At 46.5% G+C, this 17769-nt stretch overlaps 3 protein-coding genes across 3 annotated transcripts; 1 reads left to right on the top strand and 2 right to left on the bottom strand.

Moving 5' to 3' along the window:
- Window positions 1-1132: 1132 nt before the first annotated feature.
- LOC125514739 (putative F-box/FBD/LRR-repeat protein At5g56810) lies at window positions 1133-4338 on the top strand. Its single transcript, XM_048680092.2, has 4 exons — window positions 1133-1710; window positions 2607-3488; window positions 3603-3755; window positions 3837-4338. The coding sequence occupies exons 1-4, from the start codon at window positions 1705-1707 to the stop codon at window positions 4206-4208; spliced, it is 1413 nt and encodes a 470-aa protein (XP_048536049.1). The 5' UTR covers window positions 1133-1704; the 3' UTR covers window positions 4209-4338.
- Window positions 4339-8759: 4421 nt separating this feature from the next.
- LOC125514738 (alpha-amylase type B isozyme) lies at window positions 8760-11725 on the bottom strand. Its single transcript, XM_048680091.2, has 3 exons — window positions 10609-11725; window positions 9280-10224; window positions 8760-9173 (listed from the first exon to the last, which is right to left on the bottom strand). Exons 1-3 carry the CDS (start codon window positions 10789-10791, stop codon window positions 8922-8924), a joined length of 1380 nt encoding a protein of 459 aa, XP_048536048.1. The 5' UTR covers window positions 10792-11725; the 3' UTR covers window positions 8760-8921.
- A 136-nt stretch (window positions 11726-11861) lies between these two features.
- On the bottom strand, window positions 11862-17049 carry LOC125514737 (Ribonuclease II/R family protein). The gene is made up of 6 exons (XM_048680090.2): window positions 16463-17049; window positions 16290-16343; window positions 16134-16199; window positions 12990-15206; window positions 12825-12896; window positions 11862-12739 (listed from the first exon to the last, which is right to left on the bottom strand). The coding sequence occupies exons 1-6, from the start codon at window positions 16847-16849 to the stop codon at window positions 12350-12352; spliced, it is 3186 nt and encodes a 1061-aa protein (XP_048536047.1). The 5' UTR covers window positions 16850-17049; the 3' UTR covers window positions 11862-12349.
- Window positions 17050-17769: the final 720 nt, after the last annotated feature.

Here is a 17769-nt window from a genome sequence, read left to right as displayed (position 1 = left end):
ACACATGAGCAATCTTTCACTTTTTTTTTCTCCCTTCAACCTTGAAGGCATGGTGAGCCCTGGCCGTCTTTTTAATCTGGATTTTCTTTGAAGATTTGGTGTGGATTTGGCCCAATAACAAAAGATGGCCAGTGAGCAAAGCTATTGCCATGGCATTCGCCCATTCTTAGTTTTGTCTTTGTTGGCTAACTTCATGTGGGGTTGTGTTTGTTTGTGACTATATCTTTTCTAAAAACCATGTGCAAAGCATCACACATATGTTTGCGCTTTTAAAATCATGTGCAAGGATGGGTGGGGCTTAATAACATCATTCTGCACTAGTGGCATATGAAATCTAGCCATGCATTTTACTCGGTAGTTATATGTATTTTGGTTTCAAATTCTCATATTGTTAGTCTAAATACTAACATTTCATGCAACCCAATCTCATTAAATAATCACAAACAATTTCTGCAGCAACACAACGGTTTCATCTCTAATTAATGTAATCAAGTAACATTTTAACATCTTAAATTTTTGTTAATAAGAAAAATAATAATTAATACATTGATATTTTCTTAACGCATAAATATTTGTTTGGCACGAGAGAAATATTTTCCCCCGAGCGATGAACATTTCAGTTTATAAGAAAAGTTTTCGTAATAATTTTTTTATTAACTAAATACATTTTATAGATGAATATTCTTATTTATCCACATTATACATAGTTTTAACATATTATGATGATCTTTTCACCCAAAATATAATTAAAAAAATCCAAAACCGTGTGATAGTATTGAGCTGACCCATACATGGACAACGTATGCGTTACATGGACTATTCATCGGTAAGAATGGTGAATATGAACTCTCTAGAGGATGATATTGGATCTTACATTATCTGCAAGATGATGGGGGGATTCAATATCCCAAGAAGAAAATCTAAACCAAGAAGCTGGCCAAGTACCAAATCCTTTTAGACAAGATGGACCTTTTTTTAAAGCCAAGAAGCACATTTTTAAGACAAGCTAGACCTCATTTTTTTTCCTTTTGTTTTTTTGTAAGACAAGCTAGACCTTTGATATGGAACTGGAACGAAAGTGCAAGCACACCTTGGGCCTTAGCCCGTCCATGCCATCATTCCTCCATCGCAGGCCGGACATATAATGGTGATCCCAACGCGCCGCCTCCTAGGGTTTCACCAGAGAGGAAAGGGGATCGGAGGTCAGATATGCGCCGGTTCCCCCGCCGGCTGCCGTGTGCCGAGCTCCCCCCTCGCGCCGCCGCCGTCGCGGTCGACGCCCACATATGAGGATCGAGCGGCGCTTGAGAAGAGACGACCAAATAAGCAGCTCCCCCTTTGGGAGCTGCAATCTGGAATCGACGCAGCAGCTCATTTTCGAGCTGCGATCCGCAATCTCCGAGCAATCGAAGCAATCAAGCGGCTCCTCTCGGAATCGCAGCCCGCGACCAGGGAGGCTGCACTTTTTAGTCGCAGTCCGCAGTCCAAGCAGTTCTTCACGGGGTACAATCAGAAACCGGCCCTCTTTCGATTCCGTTCTCCGAATTGCCACAGGAGGCGGGATCCAAGCCGGTTTATATCCGCCCGGGCGGACATCACGGGAGTCCATCTGTTTTTAGACGAGATCGGCAACTCCCCGCGTACATCTGGCGTACGCTCATCGCCAAACCATCCGTCTTCGCCCTCGGCAAGTCCTCCATCGACATGGTGGTGAGTTCCTCCTGATCCTCTTCCTCGTGCGACATCCATCGCCCGCAATTGGAGTAGGTAGGAACCATAATCAGGACTCGTGGTCAAATCTAACTTTTTTGGTGGGAAAATATCAAATTGCGTCTCTGTTGGAAAAGTATAAAATCTGTATGATTAAAATTGCGTTTTTTCTGTGGTAAGTATAAAAATTGTATAATCAAAATAGCATCCTTTTATTTATGGGTAAGTATAAAATTGTACTCCCCCACCGTCCCAAAATAGGGAAAATTTTGTTTTTGCCACTCTAGATTTTGCCAATTTTCCTTATGCCACTCTAGATTTTGACATTTCAGTACTGCCACTCTTAGCTTTTGAAAAATATCACAATTACCATTATGTGGCAATAGCAAATTAATTTTATTTCACTTTTGCCACTCTAGCTTTTGACAATGTATCACAATTGCCACTCTAATTTATTTTGGTTTTGCCATGGAATGGCAATTGTGATAATTGTCAAAAGCTAAGAGTGGCAGAACTGAAATGTCAAAATCTAGAGTGGCATACGGAAAATTGGCAAAATCTAGAGTGGCAAAAACAAAATTTTCCCCCCAAAATAAGTGTCACTGACTTAAGTACAATTAAATTTGCGTCTTTTTTGTAGGTAAGTATAAAAATTGCATCTTTCTCTGTGTAAGTGTATACAAAATTTGTGTCTTTCTATTGGAAAGTGTTAAATTTGTAGTATAATCAAAATTGCATCTTTCTGTGTGGAAGTATATAAAATGTACACTCAAAATCCCGTCTTTCCATGGTAAAGTGTAAACACTCCATCATTGTTTGTGGGAAATATCAAAATTGCATCTGTGACGAGGCTAATGAGAAATCAACTCTGATTTCTTTATATATGAAATATGTAGGAGGACAATGAAGATGATAGGCTCAGCATTTTGCCTGATGATGTTTTGCTCAACATTGTTGAGCGACTTGATATTGCTGACGCCACAAGAACCACCATCCTCTCCAGACGTTGGAAGCAGATCCCTGCAATGCTATCAAAAGTTGTTATAATGGCTGGTTCTTTTGAACCCAAGCACACAACAAGCAAGTTAACCTCAGATGATATAATTCGGTTCAACAGCACCATGCTGGAAGCAACCAGGAGCATACTGGAAAGGAGGGCTAGAACTTTATACACCATTCACCTGTTGCGCATGCAATTCTACTTGGGAGATGAGTCCATTTTCATTGGCCAGACTGTTGCCAACACCATAGCAACACAAAAGGTTGCTTCAGTTGAGTTTACAATCTTGACGAAGGTGCGTAAAAATTGTACAAATAATGACCTACTGACATATGGGAGACAGTTCATGTCATTCTTTGATTCGTGTCCAAACACATTTGGTTGTCTTGCACGCCTCAGGCTAGAGAATTTGAGGTTAGGAGAATCAGACTTCCCCAAAATTTTCAGTATATGCAAGCAACTAGAGTTCCTCTTCCTCTATGAATGTGACATGGGTATTAAGTCTTTGCTGGAAGTGGAACACCCGCAACTCGGTGAACTAGTGATTGCCTCTGGCTGTCTTGAGAGGGTTCATCTGAAGTGGGCACCAAAGCTCACAATACTGAAATTCAATGTTTTTAGAACTAAAGACGACCCCTTCTGTCTTGGCTATGTCCCACTGCTCCAGACTGTGAGCATAATCAATACTGCTTTCTCCTGGCACAAGATGCTCAAGTTAAGTGAGTTGCTTCGTAAAACTGCCATAAGCAACCTGCATTTGAACTTCAAAAGTGAAAAGGTTAGTGAAGGTCCTCAATGTTGTCGGTGATGTGCGTATGTGGCTGGTATGTCATGGGGATGCTGTAATCATTAATTTTGGTTAACATAATTCTGGATTATCCCTCTTTTGCAGATTTGGGTCAAACTGGAAGGTCGAAGACAATTGTTACCGGTGTTCCACAAACTTAGGATTGTGAATTTGCTTAACATTTCTGAAGAATGCGATCTTTCTTGGACAATGTTCTTACTCCAAGGTGCACCCAACCTTAAAGAACTGCGCGTCTTGGTAAATTTTTGTACTGATTCTCATTTTTGAAGCTCAAACTTTCTGTGAGTCATCAGGATTTTTTTACCTGACCGAATGCAGGTGCGGGATCATTTATGTGAAATGATAACAGGGGAGCGGAGGAAGATGTGTCCATTTAGCGAGCAGAAGGACAAAGGATTACAGTGGGAACCGTCTACAACCGACTTAAAGCACCACAACCTAGCTAAGCTCACTATCTATGGGAGGTTTCAAGCCGAAGACAAATTCGTGAGCTATGCCAGAAGTGTCATGGAAGCAGCAGTGAATTTGGAGGAGATAAAACTATATAAAAGTCCAGTGTGTTGGAAGTGCAAGCACCTGCTGCAGGAGTGGACATTGGAGGAGAAGTCATATCTTAGCTACAAAATCAACAAAGGGATGCCCTCGCTAGTCCGGATTCACTTTCCGAGTTTAGGGCAAGTCTTATCTTAGAAACAATAATGCTCGTGGGCTGTAAGCTGTCAACTGTTTTGTATGCATGATTGATTGTCACCGTTGTCAGTTATGTGTGTACTCTTAACATTATAAGTATTTTGTCCAATGGAATTGTGGTTATTTCTTATTCGTGATAAATTAATGCACCTTGTTTTCATTGTGAAATAAATTGCACTACTAAGTGGGACATGCCCTCCGTAGAGATGTTGGATGGCATCACGTCCCTAAGACTACTCATAGTGGAGAGTAACATACTCCCTCCGTCTCAAAATTCTTGTCTTATATTTGTCTAAATACGGATGTATCTAGTTACGTTTCAGTGTTAGATATATCCGTATCTAGACAAATCTAAGACAAGAATTTTGGGACGGAGGGAGTAGAATAGTAACTTGCCGATGTTACAGTCTATGTTACTATCTCCATAGTGGGTAGTAACATATGAGTGATATCATGAAAGAGTTCATTTATTAGGCTATAGACTCATTATGCCTTGAAATGTGTGATGTTACAGTAACTACCTAAGTTACCAATAAACCCCTCTCTCATTAATTAGCTACCATATAAGTAATCTTGTATTGAAATGTGTGATGTTACTAGTTAAGTTACTTTCATTGTGACTAGTCTAAGACTAGCCACAATGGAGAGTAACATACACTAATAACATACACATTTTCCTAAACTATGTTACTACCTTCATAGTGGGTAGTAACTTAAGGCTGGTTGTAATGGGGAATATTACATTACTAGTATCATGCATGTGATACTAGTGTATGATACTACATCCATAATGTAAAGTATCATATGTTAGTATCATATAATACTACATTTATTGTCATGCATGACACAAAGTAGCACATCATTTAATATGATACGGTATCATAATATGATACTCAAGCATCTCTTTCTTTATTTAATACTATGTCATCTCATCAAAATTGCTTAGTTAGTATGCATGATACTACCTATGGTACTACCATTACGGACAGCCTAAGTGTGGTAACACGCAAAGATTTATTTATTATGTTATAGACTCATATTGCATTGGGACATGTGATGTTACAGTAACTAGCTAAGTTACTACAACTAGCTCTCTCCTCATTAACTCATTGCCACATAAGCAAATTTGCTGAGTTGGACCCGATGTTACCGTTGAAGTTACTCCCACTGTGGCTAGTCTAAGACTACCCACACTGGAAGTAACATACTACTCCCCCCGGTCCTTTTTACTCTGCACATTAGGTTTGTCTGAAGTCAAACTCATCCAAGTTTGACCAAGTTTATACAAAAAATTATTAACATTCACATAACAACACATTTATTAATAGATCCATCTCGGAATATATTTTTATATTATATTTATTAGATGTTATAGATGTTAATATTTTCTAATATAAATTTGGTCAAACTTAGCAAATTTTGACTTCAGTCAAAGCTAATGTGCGGAATAAAAAGGATCGGAGGGAGTACCTCCGTCCAGGTTTTTAAGTCCCGCCGACCGAATCGCATGGACCAAGGCACGATCTGCTCTAACCTCCCCCGAGATATCCTAGCCGAGCGAGCGGCCAATGAGCTTCGCCCCCGCAGTTACTGCATGCATGGAACGCTTTGGTTTTCCTTCCCACGCCTGCATGCAGCGTACAGAAGTATTTTATTACTAGCGCTCTCTCCCTTGATCAAGCGTGCATGCATGCATCGCATGCATTGATTGCTCTGTTGGGAAGACGCGAGGTTTAACTTTTGCATGGTGCTTGAGGCGGAGGCCTTCTAAATATGGTACAGACATGTGGTGCTGAGAGCATGGTTAATAGTATAGCCAGCTGCTAGCTATAAGCCAGTGTTATGTCATATATATAGTTCATTTATAGTCAATATGTACAATAGTAGATGAAAAAAGCATACTACTTTTTTGTTATGTGATCCACTTTTCATTCTCATAAAATGCCTAGGAGCACGTGCTAGAGCTGGCTCTTCATGAAGAGCCCGCTTACCTTCTCTCTCCTCTTCTCTTTCCTCCAACTAAGCACAAATATACTAGTTTATTTTTTATAGCCCGCTGACTCAATTCTATTGTACTTGCTCTAAGGGGCCCTAAAAACCCGGACGGAGGTAGTAGATAGTAACGTCACACATATCTAGATAAAATAGGTGATCTGGCAAGCAATAAATGAAAAAAGAGAAGGAAATGGTAACATAGCTAGTTACTGATAGTGTGAGTAACATCACACATATCAAGGCAAGATGAGTCTATAGCATAATAAATGAAGTGTTGTATATTACCACACATATGTTACTCCCCACTATAGAGGTAGTAACATAGAGTAGTAACATATGCATATTAGTAGTCGGTATCATATATGCCAACTAGGCTTGATGACGTGACACATGATTAAATGAGGAGAGAGAAGGATGGGTATCATAGCTGGAACTGATAAATCAAAAAGTTGCAATCGCCTAAATCAAAAACAAAAGTCATATGAGGAAGAATTGTGTTGCATCAGCATGGTTACTGATTGGTTCCAGCAAAATAGCCTCACGGTTGTAGCAAGGTGTCGCTGCCCTCAGCAGTGCCGTCGCCCGTCGTTGCAGCTTGGTGGTTGCCCGGTTCCAACTCCGCCCATCTACACTTGCAGCATCGCCGTCCACGGTCTCAGCACAACATCGTTGTGTTGCGGCATCGATGCCCATGGCTTGCAGCTTTGCAGTTTGCCAGTGCCAGTGCGCCGGTTCCAGCTCCGTGGATTACCGGTCCCAGCTTTTCAGGGCATCTCCAGCCGCGCCCCCAATAGGCTTTCTCTAGGCGATTTTGCCGCGCCTGCGCCAAAAAAACGACCCAGTCGCGCCTCCAGAAGCCCGTTTTTCGCCGGCTCGGGTCAAAACTGGTGCCGACGGATCCAGGCCGAACCCGGCGCCCTGGGGACGCTTGGGGAGCCGGCACAAGCGAAAAAGGTGCGTGGGCCCGCCCTGGCGGCGACCCGAGGGCCTTTTCCCGCCGCTTCTTGACGCTTTTCCCTCGCATCTCTTCCGCTCACTCGCCTTCCTCCCGCCATTCCCTCCCTTTCTCCCGCCAAACCCCCTCCAGCTCGCCTTCCAGTCGCCGCCCTGCCGCCGAAGAAGTACGCCATGCCGCGCACGGCGGCAACCACGACTGGCACCGTGGCCCAGCCGAAGCAGAGGAAGCCGAGGGCGCCGCCATCGAAGCCACCGGGCATGTCGAACGCCGAGTGGAGGGTGGAAGTTCAGCGACGCGACGCAGTCACCACCGACCGGCGGAACAGGGCCATTGCCAAGAAGGCCCGCGACAACGCGGCGCGTGCGGCGGCGTCTTCCTTATCGGTCGACCACGCGGGGATGATGAATCCACCCGTCGTCAGCCACGCCCAGTACGCGCCCTGGGGACAGCAAGGCGTCGGATCTTCATGGGGATCGTCGTCGCCCGGCTACGTCGAGGGCGACGCGCACGGGGGGTTCAACCCAAACGTGACCTTCCCCCATGGCCACCCCGCGATGCGCACACCTTCGTCCGCCTTCGCCGGCGTGCAGTACCCTCCATACAACTACTCGTTGCCCGCCGCCTACGCGTCCACACCGACCCCAGGGGCCGACCGGGGACGACCAAGTTTAAATTTCCCGCATCCTGGGGCCGGCGCTTGGGGCGTGACTGGGAGCTAGGTCGCCCCCAGGGGCCGAACTAGCGCCGGCACGCCCGCAGGCCGCTCTATTTAGGCGCCCTGGGGGGCCGAACGGCTGGAGATGCCCTCAGTGCATCAGTTCCAGCTTCTCGGTGCGCGGTGACCACGGTCCCAGCACATGGTGACCAGCGGCACCCCCCGATGCTGCCCAGCCGCAGTCGCAGAGGAGGTGGAAGTAGCACCCCCAGCTCCGCAACAGCACCTCGCTCGTGTTCTTCCACTCACCCTCACAAATTTAGTGGCTGTTTTGGGGGGAGGTAGCGCGTGCCAGCGAGGACGCGTGACGACGCAGCGTGTGACCAGCGCAAACTCGGCCGACGCACCGTTGTCAAACGTTTTCCAATGTGAAATGATTATTATTTTATCAAAAATACAATGGATGTCCCTCATCCTCACTTTCACATGGAGGAAGTATCATCCCTATGGTTGCGGCGCCAGAATCAATTGTAAAAGATCCATCAACTAATAGAGCAACAAAGTTTGTAGTAGGAGGTGGCCAAGGCTTAGGAGCAGGATTAATTCTCACTTCGGGCAAAGCCCAATCAGCAACCGGCATTTTCCCTTTGAGTATTTCCTCAGTGCTCAACTTCTTCGCATCACAAATAAAATTCATATAGCTCACTAAAAAGTCAACAGTAATATCCACTGGAGGAACCTTTTTATCATGAGTAAGATCATTACGTAATTGCCATATACACCAAATAAGCATTAGTACTATCTCCTTTAAACCCAACGCCCGTAACACAATTCCGTAACAAAACGCTCGTGAGTCTACCACTACTCCGGTATGCTCCCGTACGAGGTCGTGGCTGCTCAGTTTTCATTCAACCAACACTAAGTAAGCCAAGAGTGCAAAAATCCTTATTGATTATTATTTTATCAAAAATACAATGAATGTCCCTCATCCTCACTTTTACATGGAGGAAGTACTAAATCGTACTATGTGGACAACGTGAGCTCGGACTAATATGTATGTCATTCATATTGTAAAAAACTCGTAGAGCTGCTTTGGTAATTTTGCTCATATTTTCTCCCATACGGCATAGTCATTGCCGTGCGCGCCCACCTTGAAGCCTCCCGGAATGAGGTGCCCCACATCGTATCTTGGCCCGAGCTTGACGATGACCTTGCCGTCGATCTCGGCGAGATAAAGGTCGGCGTCGGCCTCTATGATTTGCAGCTTGCTCTCACTGTGTATCCCATGCCGGGTCCTGATTGACACCAGGCGATCGATCTCCTCCTTAAGGCCCCAATCGAAGAAATGATCGTAGAACTGGAGAATCACGATTATTTTCATCAGTTCGGTCGTGGTTTTCTATAATGAACGAAAAAACGAGAAGAAAATTTAGATATGATGTAGTATTGGTACGATGACTCACGATGCATGGGGTCCCTGGGTGCGTGAGGATGTAGGCATATCCCTGCATGACCCTGTCAGAAGGGAAGGGCCACATGTGCTGCGTGGATCCGGTGTCGTGGTTGTCCACGAAGGTCACCGCCTTGGCTGGCCACCACCCGATCATGCCTGGCGCCTTGCCGTCGGTGCCGCGCAGCCGCCACAGCTCGCCCTCCACGGCGACGTTCAGGATGCCCTTGGTGGTGAAGTCGAACGTGGTAGCGGGGCCTTTGCCGCCGACCTTGTCCACCCAGTTCACCAGCTCCTGCCGGTGCTGGTCCTGGTTCAGGTTGGGCTTGCCGTCACCGCCGTACGCCAGCGACGTCCATATCTCGGCCACGGCGAAGCCGGGCTCCGAGCGGTCGATGTAAATCTTGGCGACGTCCGCGGAGTAGCCCTTGGCGAAGTCGAAGCGCCATCCGTCGAAGCCGATGTCGGTCTTGAGCCAGTTGAGCCACTCGACGAGCTCCTTCTGGACGCGCGGGTTGAGGTGGTCGATGTCGGGGGCGGCCCCGAAGTCGGCGCCGGTGTCCGGGTTGCCGGTGCCGTCGGCGTAGGGCCGGTCGTCACGGCAGATCATGTGGGGGCCCCAGTCGAGGCGGGCGTCGGGGGTGCCGCCTTCGAAGATGCAGTAGATGCCCCGGCCGTCCTTGTGCTCCGCCGTGCGGTGGTTGATGACGATGTCGGCGATGGCCTTGACGCCCTTGCCGTGGAGCGCCCCGATGAGGGACTTGAGCTGCGCCTTGTTGCCGTACTTGGAGGCGTCCAGGTCGTAGAGCCGGCCCGGCATGTAGCCTTGCTCGGCGACGGACTGCGACGCCGGAGGGAGCCACACGTGCGTGATGCCGGCGGCGGCGATGTCGTCCACCTTGCCCATCAGGAAGTTGTACCACCCGCCATTGTGCTTCCACGACTCCCAGTTGAAACCCTGCCGCACGCACAACTCAAAGTTGAGGCCTTCTTTGGTTCATAGAATAGGAATATTATAGGAATAGGAACTTCATATGAAATGAGATGACATGCATCTGAATTTCTATAAAGAAAGAGATGTCATTTAATACATAAGATAGGAATTTTTTCATTGAGTCTAGATTAATATATTTTTTCCTTTGAAATGTGAAGTATTGAACCCTATCATACATAGTAATAGAAATTTATTCGTACAAACTGAAGGGCTTCATAGGAATTTTTCATTTGAAAATCCTATTCTATGAAATTCATATAAGATTCCTACAAACCAAAGGAGGCCTCAGTCCAAAAGAAAACATGATCACAGTCTGAAGACAGTTCTTGCCGACGAACAGGAGCTTACCTGAAACAGGACTTGCCCGGAGGCCAAGCTGGCCGACAGGCCAAGGAGGACGAGGAAGAGCGAGAGGGACAAGTGTTTGTTCGCCATCGTCTTCAGCTCTGTGTGTGCTCTGCAAGAGGACGGTGGAGAACTGATGGATTCAGCTGGTGTGTGTGGCCAGGTATTTATACTGTGCTGCAGCATGCCGGGATTGCAACTTGCAAATCATTTTGCGGCGTGCTCGTCCTGAATGCTCCTTTGGGCCAGTGGATATGTCGGCCGGAGTTTGTTATCGGCCGGTGCGATGAGCTCAAAAGGCAATTCAATGGCCCAAGTGATGGAGCCAGCCTTCGCCTTCGGTAAGAAGGCACCGGCCAAGACGACTGTCAGTTATCCTGAACCTCTGCTTTTGGAGGACACAACATTTGAGCATTTTTCATGGAATAATGTGCTGCGGTTACAAATCTTCGTCTACTGCAACTGTATCCAAGCCACGAAAATTTGCAAGAACATGGATGGAAACTACTCCGTAGTATACTTTTGCACCTCATGAACCGCAAAAGGGTTCAGCTTTCCGCTCTAAAATGAGGTTCAGTTCGGAGGCGCTGCTTCTAAGCAACAGTTCGCAAGATAAGCGGCAACTGATGGCAAATTCTCAAGATGGCTCCGAGGTTACTTTCGCATTTCTGGTTAACGAACAGAAATCCAGTCATCAAATTCCTAGCAGCAATTTTCCTGAATAACCCGGATGTGGTGCGTCTCTCGATGCAGATAAAACTGGACGTGTGATTCAGAAAGTTTCTAGCGAGTTTCAAACTTTTCTCAGTCCAAAGAGTTCTTCATATATCCAAATATTCAGTCGTTCGATGAGCATTCAATTCGTGAAGGTAGGAGTATGTGGCAAGAAAATATAGATTGTTCATCCCAAGGAATTCCGAATGGGGGTTGCAATTATCGACGTCATTTCCGTACCAGAAAGAAGCTGCTGCACCTTTTGCTCAACCAACTTTGGGGTGGGATAAGCAGGCGCCATGATAAACGCTGGGCAGAGACGTTATCGCCAGGCCATAGCAAATCCAACTGACTCAACGGAACAAACGGAAGAGCGTGCTCTCTACGTAGAACCGCGGCCGCCAGGTGAGGCGCACGCTATCTGTAACTGTAAGCACAACTGCTGGCAACAAGAGTAGGATTCTATAACCAAGGTCCAAGATCAGTAACTAATCATGCACAAAAAGAAACAAGTCTGCTTTGAATAAGCTGAACACAAATGGTACCAAAATACAAGAGGTGCCAATACATTTTATTTGGGGCCAGAATAGCTTGGACATATTCTTCGGACAGAGCTCAGCAGTGATATTCCTTTCTTTCAGAAGTAACAAAACATCATGCATGAACCCACCGGTAAAAAAATAGCAGGTGGATTCACACTAAAAGAAAAGTACTAAAGGAGGAACTAGTGAATACATCACTGGCACATACACAACACTACGGCCAATATGAGTCGCCTGGTCAGGCGGCCTCGGAGCAAAAAGGAAGGCCACTTGACCACACGATCATTTGGATGCCACAGGGAGGTGAATAAGAAACGGAGAACGGTAACGATAGGAGTATCTACAACACTAACTTGACATGTTTTCCTGCTGAACCCTGACCGACTCTTTAGCGCTACCTTTCTGTCACATTTTATTACGACTGTCTTGTTCGACTAGGACGAAGTTAAATTCACAGATAGTTCTCTGTCATGACGAGCTGTTTCTGGTCACTTGAAGTATGACGACAAGTATAGTCTTACTCCGATGTCCACCGGACAATCCTCGCCACCGATTGCATGAAGAACCACAGGGATGTCGCTCAGGTAGCTTATCACCATGGGCAGAACGGCTGGGGCAACTTCAACTTTCACTGCCTCGTCGCTCAGCAAAACTGAATCCACAGTCTCAGTTGCTCCTGATTCATCTCTGTCTTCGGGTAACATTAGCTCGGATGGGTTCACCACCACCGCGACTTCCTCAATTGCTCTACTGCATCTGAACTGGCCTCCCCTCTTTTGGGGCTTGTTCCTGCATGCATCAAGCACCAAGGTTCCAGTGGCTTCCAACCATTCAGTAGATAATCCCTCCACTTCATCATAGTATATCCTCCGTTCCATCTACATCAGAAAATCATGATCAGGCGACTCAAAACACACAGAATGGAGAGCTTCTATTACATGAGAATTAGGGGCAAAGTCATACCGAGAGTTTGGGCACATAAACTGACATGAACCTTGGTCCAAGCCCCAGAACTCTAGCATTGGAGACCAGGGTCTGCAAAAAGTAAAACCACAAATCCGTTAGAATAAAGCTTACCAACACAAACTTTGTTGCGGGAGATAAAAGATGATGATGCACCATTATTACCTCATTCCTCTTCAGTAGAGCCCACATGTAGAGCTTCTGTCCAGCTTCTTCTGCACGGCGACTGGCCCACTTCCTTTCATTACAGTGTTCAGCAGCCTCGCCAAGATCTTCAGAGTTAGGGACCTTAAACTTCTTAGCTGCAGCAGACAGTGCCTCTCTCCCTTCTATGGATTCAGCAGCATCCTTACTAAATTGAAGGCCTGTAAAGCATCTACTCACAACTTCACAAGATGTAGCTTTGACTCCATTCCGCCCAGTGGATATTTTCCTTTGCTTCAGATACATCTGTTCAGCCTCAATTACTGCATTCAGTGTCCTGTGAACGATTATATCAGGATACCTTCGAAGTGGTGAAGTGAAGTGTGTGTACAAAGGGATAGATAGCGCATAATGAGCCCAATCATCCTTCTTGCTTATCAGGTCCCCTGTGCAGAAGTATTCCGCAGACTGCATTTGCTTTGAAGCATAAAACATGAGAATATCAAACATAACGGGATCATCTTGCAACTCTTCCTTCAATCTGCAAATTGAAAGATGAAGTTGACCGGATGATGAAGAATCCAATTCAAACCCATTTTTAGCACAAAATGCCTCAAATTCTTTCAGCTTCCGTGGATTAGGTTCAGGATGCCTACGAAGTAAAGCACAATCAGGGAATGCATTGGATATAACTTCTGCAGCTGACATATTTGCCAACAGCATCAACTCCTCGACAATGAAACATGCATCATTCCTTTTATAGCGATAGCTATCGCATGGAGCCCCATCTTCATCAAATAGGATCGTGGGCTTTGAAGTGTCAAGCGAAAGAGCTCCACCCTTGAATCTAATATCCTTCAGATTTTTCGAGATCTCATAGAGGCATCGAAGAGACTTTATAACATCCTCATGTTTAAACATGCCATGCACTTGAAGAGATGCAGCTGCAGATCTAAACTGGCTTGAATCACTAGAAATCAGATCTTGCACGAGATCATATGACAGCTTGCAGCATGAAAAGATAATGGTACGACCAATCCAGCGATTAACTATGCTTCCATGAGGATCAATGTCCCAAATAACTGAAAAGGCAAGCCTGTCTACCCCAGGATTAAGTGAAACTAGTTCTTCTGAAAGTCTTGAAGGCAACATTGATACTTTACGTCGCAAGGTGTAAACACTGGTAGATCGAATCTGAGCCTCAGCATCTAATGCAGTCTCTGGATGAACAAAGTAAGAAACATCCGCAATATGGACCCCAATACGGACAATTCCCCCAGAAAGTGTCTCAATAGATATTGCATCATCAAGATCCGAAGCAGTAGGAGGGTCTATTGTTAAGGTCAAAACATTTCTCAGATCCTTTCTTGCTGCAAGTTCTTCTTGCGGAATCTTCCAGCAAGTGTCAGGGAGACATGCCATGGACTCAGGGGAAAATTCAACATCAGATATTGCATTCTCAAACAGTATAGCATCCATATGTGTTTCAACCTGTCCACCCTTTCCCAAGAAGTGTACGACACAAGCCCAGGGATAGGGACTTTCCTCATTCCATTCATCAATCTGTGCAGCAACTAATTCCTTCCAAATAGTTGTATCACCTTCTTTCAGCCTCTGTTTGATACCGTCTGACAAAGTGCTAATACTAACAATCATCTGCGGGAACTTGGGATCAGTAGGCAAGATTTGAACCAAGCCTGTGAAAATTGAGGATGATATATGGTTCATCCTCTTGGAACCCTGCACATTCATCTGATTTCTCTGCTGTCCATCGGGGAAATCTGAGAAAGGAGCAAGAAAACCTACAACAGTACTACGGCGAGGAGACTTCTTTATGACAGATACTACTTTCCCGGTAGGGCGTCTGCTTGGGTGATTGTATATCACAGAACAGATCCTCTGTAATGCTCTTGCAAACTCGGTCTTAGCTTCATCCAGGTCTTCATAATTCGCTGGGACAGTAGCATGCCCATTTTCACAAATAACAGCTTGACTAAAACCACTGTTCTTGTGATGGTTATGCATCCTGTCCGGAACAGGTTGGCCATTACTGCACTTTTCAAACCTGCAGCTGGCATCTGCCTGTCCTTTCTTCAAACTATGGTTCCCATTTGTTTCACTAACTTCACGAGCAACAGAAACTCCTCCAGTGGCAGGGTTGCATGCAATGTTCTGCCCTTTCATTCTAGTCCAGTAAACAACAGGATCCAATGTGATGGCGACAACATCACCTTCAATCTGCAAAGTGGGTCAATAAAGAGCATGTCATTGCAAGTAAGAGAACCATGTACTCTGGGTATATATAGTAAGAAACGCAAGATCAGAACTGAACATTCATAATTCATATCTATTCATATAACACATCAAGGAAAGAGAATGCTTTCTTAGAAACATATCAGCTAAATTAATTCACTGCATGAATTGTTTGTACTACTAAATAAGACGTCCTGAGAGAATGTTTCTCAGGATTATAGAGACAGAAAGTCAGAAACAGACAAGGTGATTGCATAAAGAATGCAGGTTAATATTGCCCACGGGAAAGACGAACAAGGGCACAACATCTTCAGCAGAACATTCAGAAAAATGACCACAGCATAAACATAATGTATCATGCAGCTTTGCTTAAATCATTTTCAAATGCAAGAGCTTCAAGCATGCTATTTGGCCTAAGGGGCATACCACTTCATCCATGTGTTTAGAGTCGACTCAAAATCACGCCAAGAGCAGGTAATTCTCCCAATGTGCTTGACCAATTTGTGGGAAAGCAAGCTAGACATAGGTTCTACATATATATTTTGCAAAGTCACAAGCAATCGAAAGTTGAACACAAATTGAATGTCCAATCCTGTGGCATCACAAAACAACTTAACAGCAGAAGATGCAAAATGGCAAACATCGTACAAAATTTTTGTTCTTAGACTCGCCTCCTGCCATATATGACAAGCATTGTGTCACCTGAGTTCCTAGCACATTATACTTCCTAAAATGGCTAATCAGTTAGCGTGCAATTCAAGGCAGAATGACAGGCTGGAAGCATCATTAAGCCTTTGCACTATCCACTAATAGTAGTGTATGGGATTGCTATAAATTACCGTACACGGTTAGCACCTCACTTCTTACTAGATACACTCATGTTGCAGTGTGTGCAAGCAGACGTGAACTTACCGCTCGGTTTTGTGCCGGCCCAGTAATGAGAACATCCACAGGGATGCCATCGATCGTGCAGTACGCCTGCAACATGACATATTCCAAACATTACCCACCAGTAGAACAGAGACAGCACAGTAAGAAGCAAATCAGGAAGAAGGACTCCATGCTTACCTCGTTTCGGTTGTGAGCATTCACGCGGAACTTCCCCGCGAAGACATTCCCTCTCTGCGTAGAGGAGGCAACAACAAATCAACACATTACTTCTCTCAAAAACAAATCAATATACATTAGTTCACGCAAAGTTCGAGCTACGGCAAAGCTGCAAGCGACACGATCCGCTATACCTTGAGGGCGTCCTCCACGACCTGCTCGGGCCAGTAGGGCGGGAAGAAGAGCCTCCTGGGAGCCCCCGCGCCCGTCCCGACCACCGGACCCCGGGCCTCGACGCGGTGCGGCGTGGGCAGCAGGGGGCAGGACCGGCTGGTCCCGGCCGCCTCGGCCAGCGCCACGGCGTCGAGCCGGGAGTCGGCGCGCATGGGCGGCATCGATGTGCACGGGCTGGGCCCCGCCGCGTCGACCTGCGGGGGCGGCGGCGGGGTGGCCTGCTTGGGGCGGCGCGCGGGCCGGCGTCGGCGCCTCCGCTCGGCGTCGTCCTCCGTGTGGGGCGTGGGCGGCGACGGCGAGGCGCGGACGGGGATGGCGGCGGCGGCGTGCTCTCCGGTGGCCCTCATGCGCAGCGGCCTCTCGCGTTCCTCGAAGAGAGATAGAGAGGTGGGGGGAGGGGAGGGGAGGGGGGAAGGTTCTAGAAGGCGGGGGGAGGCCGGGGGAACCCTAGATCTGGTGCGGGGGAGGCGTCGCGGCCCTCTGCGGCGATACCAGCGGGAGGGGAAAAACCGAGGTGTCGGAGGGCGGTGGGGAGCTGAGGAAAGGGCGGGGGGGAGGGATAGAGAGAGGGGGAGGGAGGCGGGCCGAGGCGGTGGCTTCGAGAAGGGGACAGGATATAATAGAGGGGAGGGGTGGGGCGAGGGAAGGGAAGGAAGGGAGGGGGAGGGACGGACGGCGCGGCGGCTTTGGGATATTGTGTTGGCTTGCGCCGCGTACGTGGTTGCGTCGCGGGGCGAGGACGGCAGGCTGGCAGGGTTTGGTCGGTCGGCGACGGGGTGCGCCGACTCCCGCTTTTCCCGACGCCTCGTCGCTTTCTCCCTTTCTTTCTTTCTTTCCTCCCTCCGGGTGATGCCTACGCACGCAATATACCCTCTGCTGCTGGGGCATGGGGTTTCTTAGCTTGAGCCCGGATGAACGAAAAAATAGAAAAAAATAAAAAAATTCTGGGTTTTTCTCTGGCAAACATTGAGAAATGTTTTAAGTGCTTGCAATTTTTCATCATTGAATCACATTCATGGAACTCGTCCAAAGAAAAATGATGGTCCAAAGATGCTATTTTCGAAAGCATTTTGGAGCACTGGCTTTATCTTTTTTGCCACGACATCTACAAATGTCATATGATGATGAAAATTTGCAAACACTCGGAATTTTTTTTTAATGTTTGTCACATCACAAAAGGTACAGCTTTTTTTTAATTTGCTTTGAAATTTTTAACTGTTCATGCCAACGGTATTTGAGCTCGGCTGAGATTAGGACTTTCGTTGAT

The sequence above is a fragment of the Triticum urartu genome, chromosome 6A (assembly GCF_056163025.1).
Source record: "Triticum urartu cultivar PI428250 chromosome 6A, HENAU_Tu73, whole genome shotgun sequence".
In the NCBI taxonomy this organism is placed as follows: Eukaryota; Viridiplantae; Streptophyta; class Magnoliopsida; order Poales; family Poaceae; genus Triticum; species Triticum urartu.
This window is presented reverse-complemented; position numbering and strand designations above follow the sequence as displayed.

What these genes read in the sequence shown, in the direction of transcription:
- LOC125514739 (XM_048680092.2), top strand. An exon ending in TGAACTTCAAAAGTGAAAAG is followed by an intron (nt 3,489 to 3,602) that starts GTTAGTGAAGGT and finishes CCTCTTTTGCAG; the next exon opens with ATTTGGGTCAAACTGGAAGG. An exon ending in TTAAAGAACTGCGCGTCTTG is followed by an intron (nt 3,756 to 3,836) that starts GTAAATTTTTGT and finishes GACCGAATGCAG; the next exon opens with GTGCGGGATCATTTATGTGA.
- LOC125514738 (XM_048680091.2), bottom strand. Translation starts at nt 10,791, where the DNA reads ATGCTGCAGCACAGTATAAATACCTGGCCACACACACCAGCTGAATCC. An exon ending in CCGGGCAAGTCCTGTTTCAG is followed by an intron (nt 10,225 to 10,608) that starts GTAAGCTCCTGT and finishes TGCGTGCGGCAG; the next exon opens with GGTTTCAACTGGGAGTCGTG. An exon ending in ACCCAGGGACCCCATGCATC is followed by an intron (nt 9,174 to 9,279) that starts GTGAGTCATCGT and finishes GTGATTCTCCAG; the next exon opens with TTCTACGATCATTTCTTCGA.
- LOC125514737 (XM_048680090.2), bottom strand. Translation starts at nt 16,849, where the DNA reads ATGAGGGCCACCGGAGAGCACGCCGCCGCCGCCATCCCCGTCCGCGCC. An exon ending in ATGCTCACAACCGAAACGAG is followed by an intron (nt 16,200 to 16,289) that starts GTAAGCATGGAG and finishes GTCATGTTGCAG; the next exon opens with GCGTACTGCACGATCGATGG. An exon ending in CTCTACTGAAGAGGAATGAG is followed by an intron (nt 12,897 to 12,989) that starts GTAATAATGGTG and finishes TACTTTTTGCAG; the next exon opens with ACCCTGGTCTCCAATGCTAG.